Source organism: Protopterus annectens, chromosome 5.part1 (assembly GCF_019279795.1).
Source record: "Protopterus annectens isolate FY-2018-M chromosome 5.part1, PAN1.0, whole genome shotgun sequence".
In the NCBI taxonomy this organism is placed as follows: domain Eukaryota; kingdom Metazoa; phylum Chordata; order Ceratodontiformes; family Protopteridae; genus Protopterus; species Protopterus annectens.
This window is the reverse complement of record NC_056736.1, coordinates 522,279,697-522,296,550: the sequence shown is the minus strand read 5'-3', so window position 1 is coordinate 522,296,550 and position 16,854 is coordinate 522,279,697. Positions and strand designations below refer to the sequence as shown.

The following is a 16,854-nucleotide window of genomic DNA, read 5'->3' as shown; positions in this document are numbered from 1 at the left end:
GATTCCCAAAGCTAAGGATGGGAGGAGGAATTTAGATAGCCTTATGATCAGCTATAAGGCCTTGCAAGTCTGCAGTGGCAAAGCCAGCTCTGGATTTAGAAAAAATTGGCAAATGGTAATGCTTGGTGAAAGTATGTACAGAACTCCAGGTAGCAGCTTCTAGGATGTCTCTGGTAGGGACACCTCTGAGAAAGGCTGTAGAGGTAGATGCAGCTCTGGTTGAATGTGGCCTAATTCACTGTGGGATAGGTTTTCCATGGTGCTTATAGTGGAAATGAATGCAATGGCCTATCCATTTAGAAATGGTTTGCTTTGAAATAGCCTTCACCTCTGCCTCTGCAGCAAATGCCACCAGCAGTTGTTCAGATTTCCTTTGAAGTTTAGTCCTGTCCAAGTAAAATCTAAGTTGTCTGTGCACATCTAAGGAGTACAGTATCCGTTCCCCTTTGTTCTGTGGATTAGAAAAGAAGGTTGGCAAATGAATAGACTGATTAAGAGCCACACTGGATACCACCTTGAGCATATAAGAGGGATTGGTCCTGAGGGACACCCTGTCCCGCATGAAAGATGATGAAAGGCGCCACTGCCATAAGGGCCTGTAATTCAGATACCCTTCTTGTTGAAGTGATTGCTAAAAGGAAAGCTGTTTTCCAAGAAAGGAATTTTAACTCTGCAGTTGCAGCTGGCTCAAAAGGGGGAAAGAGTGAGCTTTTCCAATACAAAATTAAGGTCCCAGGCTGGAGTTGGGGCTCTTCTGGGTGATCTTAAGTTTTTGGCCCCTCTGAGGAACTGCTTGAGCAGTGGGTGAGAAAAGAGGGGTGGTTCTGTGTTGTAATGAGCTGAAATGGCTGAGACGTGAATTTTGATGGAGGAAAAGGAAAGGCCCTTGTGAATCATCTCAGTTAAGTATTGAAGAATCTGAGGTAAATTGGGTGCTGTTGTGGCCATCCCTTGAGTTTGGTTCCAGGCACAGAATCTTTTCCATTTTTCAGCATAAGATTTTCTAGTACTAGGCCTCCTTGCCTCCAAAATGACATCCAACACTTGTTTACTGAGAGATGGTAATGGAGAGATTAGGTAACTAGCCAGGCTGCCAGGTTCAGGGTTTAAAGCTGGGGGTGCAGAATCTGGCTTTCCTGCTGAGACAGCAGGGTAGGGGTCTGAGGTAGGTGCCATGCGGCCAGCTGTGACGCATTGCGCAAGAGGGGGTACCACTGTTGGCGTGGCCAGTCTGGTGCAATCAGTATCATCCTTGGTTTGTCCTGTTTGATCTTTAGTAGCACTTTGGGGAGGAGAGGCAGAGGAGGAAAGGCATAAACTGATAGATTTTTCCAGCTGAAGGACAGAGCATCCACTTTCCAAGCTTGTTTGTGGGGAGACCTTTTGCAGAATTTGTTCAATTGGTAGTTCTGGGGGAGGCAAACCAGTCTATATCTGGGATCCCCCATTTGTTGATCAACATGGTGAAAATCTTTGGTTCTAGTTTCCACTCGTCTGGGTCCATGAGATTTCTGCTTAGATCATCTGCCAGTGTATTTAGTTTTCCTGGCAGGAATTGAGCCTGTAGATGCACTTGGTAGCTCAAGGCTGTGTTCCACAGAGCCATGGCTAGTCTGCAGAGGGGGTAAGAATGGGTACCCCCCCCGCTTGTTTATCTACCAGATAACAATGGTGTTGTCCATCTTTACCATTAATTGTCCTGGAAGAATGTGGTCCTGAAGGCTGTCAGAGCATTCTGTACAGCTAACTTTTCTTTTTGATTGATATGCAGGTGCATTTGACTTTGGTTCCATTTGCCATGAATGCACTTCCCTGTCAGGTGAGCCCCCCATGCATAGTCTGATGTGTCTGTTGTTAGGGTTTGGGCAGCAGGGGGTAGAGTGAATGGTAGTCCCTTGTTTTGGTAGCAGGCCTCTGCCCACCAAAGGAAATCTAACCGTAGGCAAGGTATGATAGGAATCATTGCTTCAAGATACTGAGAATGTTGACACAGTAGGCTTTTTAGATACCAATGTAGTTTCCTCATATGCAGTCTTGCATATGGAATTAGTAGAATGCACGAGGCCATGAACCCCAAGGCTTGCAGTATTTGCCTTGCAGATAGCAGGTTTTTTGTGGACACTAGTTTGAAGTAAGTTGTCAAATGAATTTGTTTCTCTGGCATGAGTAAAGCCATCTGGGAAGTTGTGTTCAAGCTTGCTCCCAGGAACATAATTTGTTGACAGGGTACCAGATGTGATTTCTTTTTGTTTATGGTGTACCCCAGACAAGTTAACACCTTTTGTACAAATGCCAGATGATTCAGAAGTATGTCCTGGCTTTCTGCCTGAATTAGACAATCATCCAGGTATGGGTATATTTGAATATTTCTTTGCCTGCAAAATGCAATGACTGGAGCTAGGCTCTTTGTGAATATCCTGGGTGCAGTAGATAAGCCAAAGCGCAGTGCAGAGTACTGATAGTGCATGCAGCCTGCTTTGAAGCATAGGTATTTTCTGCAAGATTCCCTGATTGGGATGTGCAGGTAGGCTTCCTTTACATCCAGTGTTGCCAACCAGGCATCTTTGCCTATCATGGGAAGCAACTGGTGAAGAGTTAGTATCTTGAATTTTGGAATCACCAAAAAGGTGTTTAGGATAGACAGGTCCAGGATATGATGCCATCAGTTGTCTTTTCTGGGTACCAGGAAAAGTCTTGAGTAGAAACCTTGTCCCTTTTCCTCTTCTGGTACAGACTGAATAGCCTTTAATCTTGAGAGAGAGTACTTGCTTTTGAGCCTCTGCCCACTGATTTGGGGGTAGATCTGGCCAACTTTTTGGGGTTAGTAACGTGTGGAAGTGAAATCTGTATCCTTGGGAAACTATGTTTAAAACCCATTTGTCCTGGGTAATGAGTTCCCAGTTTTTTGCTTGCAGAACAATCTTTCCCCGTAAAGGAGTAGTCAGGTGAGAAGTGCTTGGAAGTTTTAAAGTTAAGTCATTGAGACAGCTTACCATAGGGGGGAGTCTTACTACTCCCTGATTTGGAAGTGGGTGCCCCCCACTGCTTAGTCCTGTGCGTACCCTGGGACTGAAGCCTGGGTGCTGTGCTGGTTCTGGGTTTGAACTGAGAAGGCATGGAAGAGGCAGGAAAGGACCACTTGTAAGAAATCTTTAACATTTTGCATAGATTTAGCTTTTTCCTCCATCTTTTTAAGAACTTCTTCTGCTTTGTCGTCAAACAGGCGGTCTTGATTTAAGGGAGCATCCAGCAATTTAGTTTTAACATGATCTGGCAAAGATTGCTCCTTAAGCCAAGCATGCCTTCTAAGTACAGACCCGGTGACAGCAGCCCTGCAAGATGCCTCTAGTGAATCAAAACCACATTGCAAAGTATGTTTTCCAACCTGTTCAGCAGAATGCATTAAATCCTGTAAATACTTATTTTCAGCACAATCAGGAATCAACATTGTTTTCTGTTTAAGCAATACAGTAATATGCTGCTGATACTTTGAACATCATTGAAGCTGCTACATATGAAACTGGCAATTTAAGGCCCTGATGGCCAAGGTTGCAGAGGTGTATACCTTCTTACCCCATCTATCCAGGGCCCTGGAATCTCTATCAGAGGGGGTAGAGTTTTTGTCAGTAGTAGCCTTAATGCCCTTGGGTCACTGTGAAATGGTCTCAGGGTCCGCAGTAGGATTTTTTAAAAAGGAACTTATGAGAATCAGGAACCCTGTAATATCTATCAGGTTTTCTGGGAGCAGGAGGTAAAGAGTCAGGGGCCAAGCTAGATTCCGAAAAGGTATCGTTAGCAATGTCCAGCACAGGAGGGATAGATAAAGGCCTGTGTTGGGACAGGAGTAAGAAATCTCTAAGCCTATGTTGGTACATCAAAAGGTATCACATCTGAATGGTCAGCAATCACTTTCTGGAAAATGGTGTCCTGGAAGTATGGGAAGGTCAGAAGAGCTTCCCACATCATCAGAGTAACAGTGCACAATGCCTCAGAAGACACCCAGACATCTTGAGCCCATCAGTCAGCAATAATGTTCCCCCATCCTACTGATGATTCAAAAGCAATAACAGGCCTTAATGGGGTTAGCATCTGGTACTCATTTTTTTTTCACCAAGAAGAGCCCTTCTTTGGGAGTTAAGAAGTTATCGATGCGTTAGATGCAATGCTTTAATGACCACTTGTGCCAAGAAAGGGAAATCACAGTACATAATTGCTTTCCCATTAATTAAAAGAAACACTTAAAACATGCGATTTTGTGTGTGTGTGTGTCTCTCTGTGTATAGAGGGGGAACATTTTTCTTGGATATTTAAAACTATGACAACTCTACCTTATAGGCCAACACAGAAATTGTGTGCGTGTGTGTATGTATGTATGTGTGTGTGTGCGTGTGTGTGTGTGTGTGTGTCCGTCCATCTGTCTATCTGCTTGTCTTGAGCCTGAAATCAGAGCTGTAGCTTTCCTATCAGGTGCCCTTGGCATTCACCTATTTAATGCCTTCCCAGGCCAGAGTTGACAACAAAAATCACAAATCAAGTTGAGGACCATAAAAATGAGCTTCTCAGACAGATTTCCAGCCTCACTCCATACTGTAAGGAGCCAAACATAGCTCCTTTTTACAACTTAATAAAATACAGAAAAGTGCTTTACAAAACTGTAGTAAGGAGCTCCTTTCTACAGTTCATAAAAGACATTAACACACTGAATGAACTGCTGCAAGGACCTCATTGATTCAGTTTAACATAAGGAGATTTGCTATAATTCAAAAAACACATTGAATGCCTTTCTTATTTAATGGATGATCACAGTGGTTTAAATGTTTTTACTGCTACAGGCAGCACTATTGCAGGGATAGATCAGGAGCCTTTCCATGGTTACATTAATGCACTGATTGCACCCCCTGAACAGCTTGCACTTGGGGCAGCTGTCCATCTTGTCACACATTTGCTACAGCTCTGATGTGTTGGCAGTTTATAGAAAGCACAATAAGCCACAGTAGTTGAAAGGACCCCTTTGTCCAGAACCTGAAAGAGTATATATTTTCATATTGATGTTCTACACCAAACTAGTGTCCCTTTATTAGTAAATGTTTTGGGTTTTGAGGTATTTTTTTTCTACTTGCAACATATTCTTTGTCACAGAAGATAGCAGTATATTTAATATCAGGAGATGAATATTATCTTGTATAGCAATGTCAACGGTTGTATATTTCATTAATTAATTAACCAATTAATAGTTGTGCAGATGTAAATTAAATTCTTATAGGTAGTACCCTAGAATTTCCCCTACAATCAGAATACTCTATTATATGTCATCAGCTTTAGTGAAAGAGCAATAGGCTGCCTCAGTTTAAAGGACTACTTTGACCAGAAACTGAAAATTATTCTCTCTCTCTCTCTCTCTCTCTCTCTGTGTGTGTGTGTGTGTGTGTGTGTGTGTGTGTGTGTGTGTGTATATATATATATATATATATATATATATATATATATATATACACACACACACACATATATATATATATATATATATATATATATATCGGGTCTATATTATAGCACTGAAGTTTTTAAACTTCGAATGCTATAATATCGACCCGTTTCTGTTGAAACCTCAAAATAGCGAAGCCCCAGAACTTCTAAATCTTACCTAGGGAAAGATTTCAGTTGTCTGTTCCATGGCTTCGCTATTTACTCTACTGTGGTGGGTAGGTTACGGGCCGGGGTAGGGTAAGTATGCGAATGGAGGTTACAGACCGGGTTAATGTAAGTGTGGGAACGGATCGGGGTAAGGTGAGTGTGCGATATATATATATATATATATATATATATATATATATATATATATATATATATAGTTTTCGTGTGCTTAACCAGCACTGTAAATATACTTTAATTGTAATTGTTCTACCCAAAGAATGGCACAATGGAAAGAGCCATACTTGAGCTACATTTTCTCCATCTTGCAATGGCATTATGTTTAGTGTTAGGTGCAGAATATTTCCTTACTTCTAGAGATGTCAGGTGTAGTATATTTCATTCATTAATTAACATCAGTTGTATAGGGATTATAGAGATTAAATATGTACCACTGGCACAAAAATAATGTTAAGGATAGTGGTTACGTGTCTTGAATCCTGCAACACTGTCACCAGTTGTGTACGCAAGGGAGTGATGAACTTACTGCACATGCTCACTTTTGCCTTGAGGATGACCCACACATATCACACCCAAATTAGCTTTGCACTGTTCAGCTACAGAACTGAGTTATAATCATAGGCTTCACAGACCTATCCTGGGCAATGGTGGGTGCTTACATGTGGATTCCTGGCTATGATCCTTGGTGGGTGCTGAATACATTGTGTAAGGGGGTGTAACTCAGGAGGGTTAGGGTGGTGAGGAAGGCTGAACTACCACAGAAGCATGCCAGTATGTTGCATGCCTCCCATTGCATGTCTATCCATTGAGCATCACCATAGAACTGCAAGGGGGGAAGTAATAGATAGGGCATTATTGGGAAAAAAATGACATGGTTTCGGTTTCTGCCAGGGCTGTCTGCTGAATTCACCCACCTTCAAACTTTTTAATGAAAGATATTGTCCTCCTCTAGTAAATAAATTAGGATTACAAAACCCATAACATTCATAAAGAACAGTGAGAATCTCATTCTGAAAAGACATCTATTCACCATAGGGGCCTCTAAAAGATATTTTGCCATACTAGTTTGAATTTGTTAGAATAGCCATCCAAATGAAATTAATACATCACAAACACTCCAAATCTTTAAGAATAAAAATGAAGCTATATCTGAAAGGATATATATGTACTTGTTTTTGAGACTTAGGTTAGTGTACACCGAATCAGTGTGGCTCAACTAAATTCTTCATTCTGCCTAACTTCCTTTCCTAGCCTTACCTTTACCTTCTTTATGTTGGGGGAGTGATTTATGTTTTTTAGAAAAAATTTAATTCTGTTTTCAAAAGATGAAATATGGGAAGTAAACCCATTTTTTTAAATGTAATTTCTAGTCATTACTGTGTTTTCATTATAATTGTCTAGGGCTTCTATATAGATGCAAATTAATACAGATTCCAGTGTAGAACACTCAATAAAAGAAACTGACAGTATTATAAGTAGTAAATATGAGAAGAAATACAAGTTGAAACGAACTTGTGCTTTGGCTTAAAATGCCAAATTCTGTGAAGTTCCCATGTGTTTTCAGTATTCACGTAGTCCAAATTCAGGATTTAATGGTATCTCCCCTAAAAAGAAATATAGGAAACCAATGTCCCTTCCTGTCTTTCGCCATTTGATAAGTTTTATTTCCTTTTTAACTAGTCTCTTCACACAGTTTTACCAGTAGTACATGGGATAGATTGGCTACCAGTATACTCTGGGCCACTGCAGCAGCAAACCCATCTTAGAATGCATATCAGACTAGTGATGTTTCATATAAATGTCATGCACTTGGACTCTTGTTGAAGTATCGAGTGTATAATGCTGGCTAAGTGGCTGCTTTGAATGAGATATTAAAATGAGGACTAAGTTGCACTTTTAACAATGATTGCCAGTGCAGCTGTGGTCATTGTAAAATCAGCTGTGATGTGTCCAGAAATGGATGTATTTGCAGAGGCCCTAACAGAATGCACTTAGAAAACTAAACAGTAATGCATTTTGTTAGAAACGGCAATATTAATACATTGTAAAATTAAGTATATTGCAAGTTTGTTCCCTAAAGTTACATTTGTGTATTAACTGTTTATATGTTAAACATTGATATTGCCTGTTGGGGATTGGCAATTAATAATCACGTATTTTGTAATATTGGGAACTTAATATAAATATTTTAATATTTCTACTGTTCTGTCTTAACTCGTTCCCTCCAGTATAGCTCTTTTGACTGTGCACCTTTAACTCCTAGTGGGTGTGGCTTGAGCCTTTAAAAATGAAGTTATCACCTTATAGTTTTAACAAATACTCATTGACAGAGGTCAAATATCAATACAGTTTTATTTGCCATCATGTATGCTTCAAGATAAAATATTCTGATACTTTGTATGTAGCATGGCTTTTGAATTATTAATACAAATATGAACAAGCAATATTTGATGCCTAGAGGTACAGTAGGAGGTAACTGTAGAAACACCTGCAGGTCCACTCAGGTGTAATGGGTTACCATACTTCATCTAGATTATTCTTTTAAGAGGCCACAACAGGCACTGCTGCTCTGGTAGATGTCCTATCAGCTTATGACATAAAAAGCTGTGTACCCAGCAAAACTACAAAAAAGAAAGGTTCATGACAGTGCACATCCAGCAAATTACATTCCACAAAATCATTTCAGTGAGCAGTATACAGCCAGAAGATGTTTTATTTTTTAGTGAAACTAAAATAGGCTGGAGAGGTTGTTTTAATGTCTTCAAAATAAAATATATTCTGAGCATAAGGACCACTCTGAAGTACAAACGATGATGCAGATCTGTGTGAGATATTAGTTTTGAGTTAGGGAAAACTTAGTCTGTTACCAGATTTTTCTCTTCATGTAGTTTTCATTCACACTCTTAAAAGGTTGTGGAATGAAATTTTTTTTCTATGAGGCTTGTATTCTCTGGAAAAAAATCTGAAGTGAGTATCTGAGGCAAATTTTGGAAGAAAATTCCTGTAGGTTGTTAACATGACCTTGAAATTGTTTTTTATGGTTAGATATTACTAAATGATAATTGAATGAAAACACTTTGATTGTCCCTATTTTGAAAATGAGAGCAGCAAAATTGTGATAAAGATACAATATGGGTGTGGTAGTTAAGGGGATATTATTATCATCAATTTATACAAACTTTTTTTATCACTTCTTCATTACGTTTTAATCACTTTTTCATTACTTTTTTAATATTTATTTCCTGTTTTTTTACTATTTTATGTTGCCTTTTACGATCTTCAAAAGGGTAGCATTTTTCTAGATATAATTAATTTGTTTACACACAGTGAATTTTAGAAACATATAGCAGTACATACAAATATGTTCTGAAATAAGGTTTTGGAACTTATACCAAATGTTGGTATGTGTATTAGTTATTTAACATTTTAAAGGATGAATGGTGTAATGTGGCTTTAAAATTTTACAGGCTGATGAAGTTTAGATATTTGATTGGTCGATCAATGTATTTTAAGGAAGTGTGTGTGACCATACTATTTTGTTCTGATGAAGTTTTGCATTTAACAAAACAAAAGCACTAAACCATTAATTATTAAAAAAGATATTTGGATTTTATACTGTGCACCTCGTAATTCTATCTTTGGAGCTGCTTAAACACACTTGTTTTGGTTTTGGTATTATCTTGACAATTCTGTTGGTTAATAATATTTACTTAATGTCAGTATGAATACTACTTAAATTATGATGGAGCACATTGGTTTGTTATGTCTTGGGATATGAAGACATATCTTAATTTATTTATTTATTTATTTATTTTATTTTACATTTGTTTATCGGGAGAGTCCAACTGGGCAAGAAATCTTTTTTTCAGTGGAGGCTCGGGGAGAAAACCTCCACAATGATTAGTACAATAAATGTAATAAAATACAGGTAAATTAAGTATAGAACAAAGTAATATCTGAATAAAATAAGCATACAATAAAGTAAACGAATATACAGTATTGTTGTCGGGCGTTACATTCAGATAGTTGGTGACAAGTGATATAATGGTTAGTACAATAAATACAATAAAACACATGCTATTTGAGTACAAAACAAAAGAAAGGATGTGATGTATGCTTACGCATTAACATCGGCTTTGGGTAAAGATACATAATGATTCAACGTTTGCAATTTGCTTACAGAACAGTGATACAATAGATACAGTGCATGTTAAGACACAGTGGTATAAGGTTGCACTGTTTTGTAGGTATATATTTTTCAGCAGCAGCAGTTGGAGAGCTTTATTATGTAATGTTGGATGATAGTGATGGGGTGATAGTGACTAAGCATACTTGAGCACTATTATAAAGAGAGTACTATTGTGCAGGAAGAGTTTGAGTACACTCATGTGGAGAGTATGTTATAGATCTATTATGGGGAGCTACTCAGGGTCCATACAGTTATATATCCAAGACTTGTATTTCTAGGGAGATGCTGTTCCATGTTTTTGCGATAGAGGAAGAGTAGAGGGAGTCCCCAGAGCTATTTTTTGCTTTTGGTTACGTCGATTGATCCTTTGTTGGTGGATCTTAGTAGGCATTTGTTAGAGTAGATATTCAGTAGGCCTTGTAATGCAGGAGTTTTTTGGGGATTAAATAGAATTTGGTGGGGTATTGTAAGTTAGGTAAAGGTGAGCGGGTTTGGTTATTCTAGCCAGGAAAGTTGCTTGAATGCTAGCCAGTTATGTGTACTGTAGGGTGAGTATGTAGCAAACTTTGCTATTTTATTGCAGCAAGTGTTTAGTTTGGTTAAGTCTGATTTATTTAAGTTGATGAGTATGGGGGAGGCATAGAGAAGTGTGGAGACTAAGGGGTTCTAGCAATGGTAGCTTTACTGTTGTTGGTGAGGTACTTTTTGCATCTATATAGAGTTCCGAGTTTTTATGGAATTTTTTTATGGTATATGCGATATGTATATCAAATTTCATGCTGTGGTCTAAGATAACACCTAGCAGTTTGGTGTGTGAGATAGGTGTGATAGGGGTGTTGTTAGCTGAGTGTATTGTGAATGGAGGAAATGGGTCTATGACTTCTGCAGGATGGAATATCAGCTGTGTTTTTTGGGGGTTTAGTATTAGTTGAGAGCTGCTTAACCAGTTTTCGACAGCAGCAAAGGATTCTTGTGTTATTTATTTTTTTTAATTCAGGGAGCGATCTGTCAGAAGTGATTTGGGTGGAGTCATCAGTGTACTGGACCAGAGTGGCATGCAGGGTAGCTTTGTGAAGTTTATTGGTAAATATGGAGAAGAGGAAGGGGCCAAGGATGGATCCTTGGGGATGCCTACAGTAAAAGATAGGAGGGGAAATCAGGAATTTTGCCATTTTACAGCCTGTTGGCAGTTAGATAGATAGTCCTGGAACCAGATTAGAGTGGAGTGGCTTAGATTAAGTTGGAGAGTTCAGTAAGTAGTTTGGCATGGGAGACTGTATTGAAGGCCTTGTAGTGATCTAAGAAAACAGTGGGGACAACGTTGCCATTGTTCCAGTGTTGATTTACAGTATTGGTAAAGCTAATAATGGCTGTGGTGATACTATGATTAGGACATACATTTTTTTGAGGATTTTTGACATGGAAGATAGAATGGTGATCAGTCAGTAGTTAGATAGTTCCGTTGAGTTACCTCCTTTGTGGAGTGGTGTTATATATGAAATTTTCCATAGTGATGGGATGTGTTGTTCTGACAAAGAGTGGTTAAGTAACAGGGAGATGGAATAGGAGATGGCTTTGGCTGCAATCTTGAGGAAGTCTGCAGGTCATTTATCAGCAGCCAGGGTTGTGGGTTTAAGTTTGTTCAGATATTTATATATTGTGCTAATAGGGACAGGTTGTAATGAGAAACAGTTTAGGTACCTGGGTGAAAATGACAGGTTTGTATGTGTAGTAGAAGTATTATTGTTGGTGATATCTAGAATAGATTTGGTGAGGTGTTGTTTGAACTAGGTCGCATTATTATTTGTTGTGGTATTGATGTCTGATGGTGGTGTACTGTTTTATCCTGGTTGCATGATTTTATTGATGGCAGCCCAGATCTTTTGTGGGTTTGTTTTGTGTTTTGATTGGATGCCAGTATAATGGTTATTTTGTTTGTCCTAATTTGTTTTTTATCTTTGTTCCTTAATTCCAGGAATGCCTGTCTATTAGTTTGTGTTTTATTGTGACGCCATAAGTCCCATGCTTTATCCTTTTGTTTTAGAAGTGGTCGGGTATCTTTGGTGATCCAAGGGGCTTAGTTAGATTTAGTTCTAACAGTCCTGGTGGGGGTGAAGTGATTTAGAATGCTAAGGAAAGTATTGTTGCAGTATTCTAAGGCACTATCCAGGGAGAGAGTTGAGAGTGCATATATGGATGTATAACAAAGATTTAGCACCACAGTAAAAAAAATAAGTTAGCAAATGACTGTAATAAACAGAATACTTGGAAAGCAATTTCAAATATTCCTATATTTTAATGTCATCGTAATGTATTAAAATCCATCATTCTGTTACATCAGTTAAGTAAAACAAAATAGTATATTTGGCAAAACATTCCAAGTTTTGTAGGAAGAGGACATAATATTAGAAATAGAGTCTTACTGTAATTTGGTTTTCATGACAGACTGATATGACCATCAAAAACACTGGCACACATGCTTATTTTTGTTTTGCTCCTTATCCCAGGTTTCGAGATGAAATAGAGTTTGATACTACAGTAGTGCATGCTATTGAAAGTGAGCACCAAGTTTCCACTTATCGACTTCTTCGTCTGTCTGAAGAGTACCACAAGCTTAGAAAACAGATGGAACAAAGGAACCAAGCCAAGTCAGAGCAGCACAGCAAAGCAGGAGATCATGGAAAAGACATTGCTGGAGCAGGTGGGTCCCCTCTGCTGCTGCACTATAGACACCCACTTATTTTTGTCATTCACTAAATTACTCACTTATTCATTTACCAGGTGATAGCAAAATACCTATTTGTACTGGTGTATCCCTTTATCTTCATTTGGGAGAGTCAGCGGGGCAGCCCTTTTGTAAATTTTGGAATTACTCCCCTTGCAAACATTTTTGTTGAGCAGTTTTATCTCCTTGCACGATCCATTGCATGAACATTGAGTTACTATCCGACTGATATGGGCTGCTGTCTTCGTTGCTTTTCACAGTGCAACTGTTAACATCATCACCATTGTTAGCTTCAGTCTTGTCAACTGCCCAGGGGGAAGCATAGTTGTCTACCTCTATGGTTGTTTTGGTGACACAGCTTGTGTCCATGACAGAATTACAGCAGTTCTTACCCTAGCAGCTTTAACTTACAACTACTTCAAAGTGGGTACTGGGACATTCTTCTCCAGGAACACCATTAATGACTGTCCTGACCTACAGACCAGCATAATCTCAGTTAGTGAGAAGGGTGATCTGTCTTCTCAGAAATGGAAAAGCTGTATAAGAATATCATGCCTAAAGTCAGATCCCCCTATGTTCTGCATCCTGTGGAATTTGTATGCCCAACATTCTTTAAGATCACTTCTTTGATGAGTTGTTCTGTAATATGGGGCTTTTAGTGGTTTCAGGTTGTGAAGAAATGCACAGTGCATTTGTTGGAGGAGTTTAAAATTGCCAGAATCTCCAACTTAGGTTCTGCCATCACACTTGCTAGTCACTGTTTTCCCCATCAGGTCTAGCTGGAAAAACCCTGACTATTTTCAGGAATAAATCTCACCATCTGGAGTCTGAATATCTGTCTGCTCTGGTCAAGCATATTTGATGTAACACTGGCAATGCTTGAGTGTCAGAAGACACCCTGTTTATCTCACTGACCTTCCCCAAGCTAATGATTCAAAATATCTGAGTTTTTGGAGAAATATTTATGTAATATTCACCAACAGTCTACAAATTGTTATAATGAGTACTTGAGCAGATATTGGGAATAGCGTCAAAAGAATAAACAAGTCCAAAATCTAGTTTTAAGTATATTTGGTAGTGAGCTGAAGACCCAGCTCCTTAGACTTTGCACAAGACTATGTGGCATGGATGTTGCATTTGGGATGGTATTGAGGCAATATGCTTGGTTATATGTCTTTGGTCATCTTTCTGAATTTCAATAGATATTTCAGAACTCTTCTTACACTAGTTCAAATCTATGTGATAGATCAACGAGGTCCTTTCTAATCTAAAAGAGAGAGGTCGAGGTATCCTCCCTTCACCACCTTTATAGACTAACATGGGTTTTATGATACATTTATATGAGCTTTCTGGCCTTGAGTCCATTTTCAGAATCTTATAAAATATTTATGCTGAATACACTCCTTTAATACCCATTTGTGCATAACAGAATACCATACAAGAAAAGGAGATCTTGGTGCACAGCTCAGATACTTGGATCTAAGACACAAACTACTGGCAGAAAGTGTGTGTGTGTGTTTATATATGCACTTATGTGCGTACCATTTTGAGTGTGTTTAAAAAAATTCACAGCCTATCGTAAAGTAAAGGTCCTTCCCTGAAAGATGCACTGGAACTAGCGATGAATTAGAAAGGAAAAAGAAAGCCCAGCATTAGGTCTAGTCATCTGGCATTGCATGTAATGAGAAATAAATCACAGTGGTACTGCATGAGAGGATTAGTTAAAACTAGTAATCCGTGTAATTATTATTTTATTGCAGTTTGTTTTATTTTATTTATTTTTTAACTTTAAAAACTTCAAGAAAAAGATTTAAAGTTCTTGCTTGGATGCAGTTAGCAAAGTTTTATTTTCTGTTCTCTAACTGCAGAGGATTAAAATCTAGCTAATTTGTGAGAAAAGCACAGAAGAACAGTTTCTTATTTAAGATAAGCAGAACAGGAAACTGTTTAATCATTTTGAGATACAACTGTTCTGAGACTGCCAGTGTTGTATGAGTGTTATCACTTTCTTAAATGCAGAAAATACAGTTGTGTAAAATCTTACCATAACAGTAAATGTCCTCTTTACTGTTGCAGTATTCATCATAGAAGGGATGTCCCGCCCTGGGCAGCCCGACGCTCGGCCAGTATGAAAAAGACTAAAAAAAGATTTGTATGTGCAGAACATCACAGTTATGCTCCCTGCACAGAACTAAGGGCATAAAAGAGACGTATGGATGCAACTACCTAGAACTGAGTTGACCCAGAAGAGAACAGTAGCCATAGGACAAAGGAGTCCATGCACATCCAGAAGGGGAAAAATGCAGAATAAACAAAATGGGGTTGGAAGGAAGGAGCAAATATTGCAACAGTTAAGAGAAGGACATCTACTGTTATAGTAAGCTTTAAGACAACTGTAGTATGTCCTTCTATATCACTGTTGCAGTATTCATCATAGAAGGGAGAGTAAAAAAGCTCAAGAAACAGAATGGGAGGTGGAAGGATGAGAAGAGCCCTCAACAAACCCACATAAAATGGTTTCGGCAAAACCTGCTGTGGCCCTAGAAACCATATCCAACTTGTAGTGCTTAGTAAAGGTCTGCACTGAAGATTAAGTAGCAGCTTCAAGGATGAAACTGGTGTCCAACCCCTTGAAGAAGGCTCCAGAAGAGGCAACAACCCTACTGTAATGAGCTCTAACAGACACAGATCGACAGAGACAGAGATATGCCATTAAAAGAATGACAAAAGGAAATGGCCTTTGATATCCAGAAGGGGATGGTTTGCTTAGAAACAGACAAGCCAAAAGACCTGGGATGAAAAGAAAAAAAAGCTCATCAGACTTATGAATAGTCCTGGTTTTATCCAAATTGTCTGTGCAAATCCAAAGTATGCAAAATCCTCTCAGTAGCAGACAGGAGAAGAGAAAAAGGAAGGGAGTTGTACTGACTGATTCAAAGAGAACTCATTTATTACCTTTGGCATACAAGAAGGATTAGTGCAAAGGGACACCCTGTCCCTGTGAAAAAAAACAAAAAAGGAAGAATGGCTGTAAGAACTCTGAGCTCAGAAACCCTCCGAGCAGAGATAAGAGCCAGCAACAAAACAGTCTTCCAGGTACAATGTTGCAAAGAAGCAAAATCTGCAGGCTGAAAAGCAGTCTGAGTCAATTTTTCCAAAACAAAATTAAGGTCCCAAGGAGGAGGAATAGGTTTCCTTGGAGGTCTAACATGCAGGATACCTTTATGAAATTGTTTGACCTCAAAATGAGAAGTCAAAGGAGGACATGTAAGATTTTCTTGATGAGGGATTCATTGCCTCCTGTAAGACCAGAGCACATCTTCAGAAAAGCTCTACTGAAAGGGATAAAAACTCTATCACCCAGAATGTCAGTTTCAGAGTGAACAAGTGGGGGTGGATGAAAGACCCTTTGTCCTGTGTGAGGAGATCCAACTGGTGAAGTAGAGTGATGATTGCTTCTGGCCAGATGCATTAAGAGGGGGAACCAGTGCTGTCTCAGCCAAAATGGAGTCACTAGAAATTTTTTTTTTGGGGGGGGGGGGGTCCAGATGAATCTTCTGCAGGACTCTTGGAAGTAGAAGAAGAAGAGAATGGAAAGCATAAAGAAACCTCCCCTTCCAAGGAAAGGAAAGGGTGTCAGTCTTCCATGCAAGATGGCATGGCACTCTGGAACAGAAGAGAAGAAGCTGCCTTCAGATGGAAGCCAAAAGATCTACCTGAGGAATAATCTTCCCAATGGACAACGTCCAGAAATATGTCTCTGTGAAGCATCCATTCGTGAGCCTGTGTTTTGGACCTGCTCAGAGAGTATACCATTCGATTGTGCTCTGAAGGACTGTATACTGCCTAAAGAATTAACTGATAACTAGAAAGCCCCATCCCAAGCCTGAAGCTGCATCCTGCAGAGGAGGTAAGATTTTGTCCCACCCTCTGCTTGTTGATATACCACATCTCTGTAGTGTTGTCTGTGTACACCTTCAAGAAGCCTGGAGAGAACATGGGGTGAAAAGCCTGAAAGGCCAGAATCAGAGCTCGCATCCCCTATGAGGTTGATATGGTCTGACTTCTGATGGAGAGGCCAAAGACCCCGAACCTTCAGGTGACCAAGAAAAGCCCCCCCCCCCCATGTATGAAGCATCGATGAACAGCTCATGAGTGGAACTGGAGGCTGAAAGGGCCAGCCTGGGTCGAGAGTGAAATATTAAATCAATCATTCATATTCCTTCTTGAGAGAGGGAAGGAGAAGTACTGAAATCCAGATGGCGACAATACTGCAGCCGAATTGACT

The 16,854-nt window shown here is 39.3% G+C and overlaps 1 protein-coding gene across 1 annotated transcript in view; it reads left to right on the top strand.

Annotated features, from left to right (window-relative positions):
- CFAP44 (cilia and flagella associated protein 44) overlaps window positions 1–16,854 on the top strand; it is a 1,689,287-nt gene that overhangs the window by 1,306,895 nt on the left and 365,538 nt on the right. Inside the window, exon 27 of the mRNA XM_044073142.1 lies at window positions 12,349–12,542. Within this exon, the coding sequence (XP_043929077.1) occupies window positions 12,349–12,542 (194 nt within the window). The remainder of the gene's footprint in view (window positions 1–12,348; window positions 12,543–16,854) is intronic.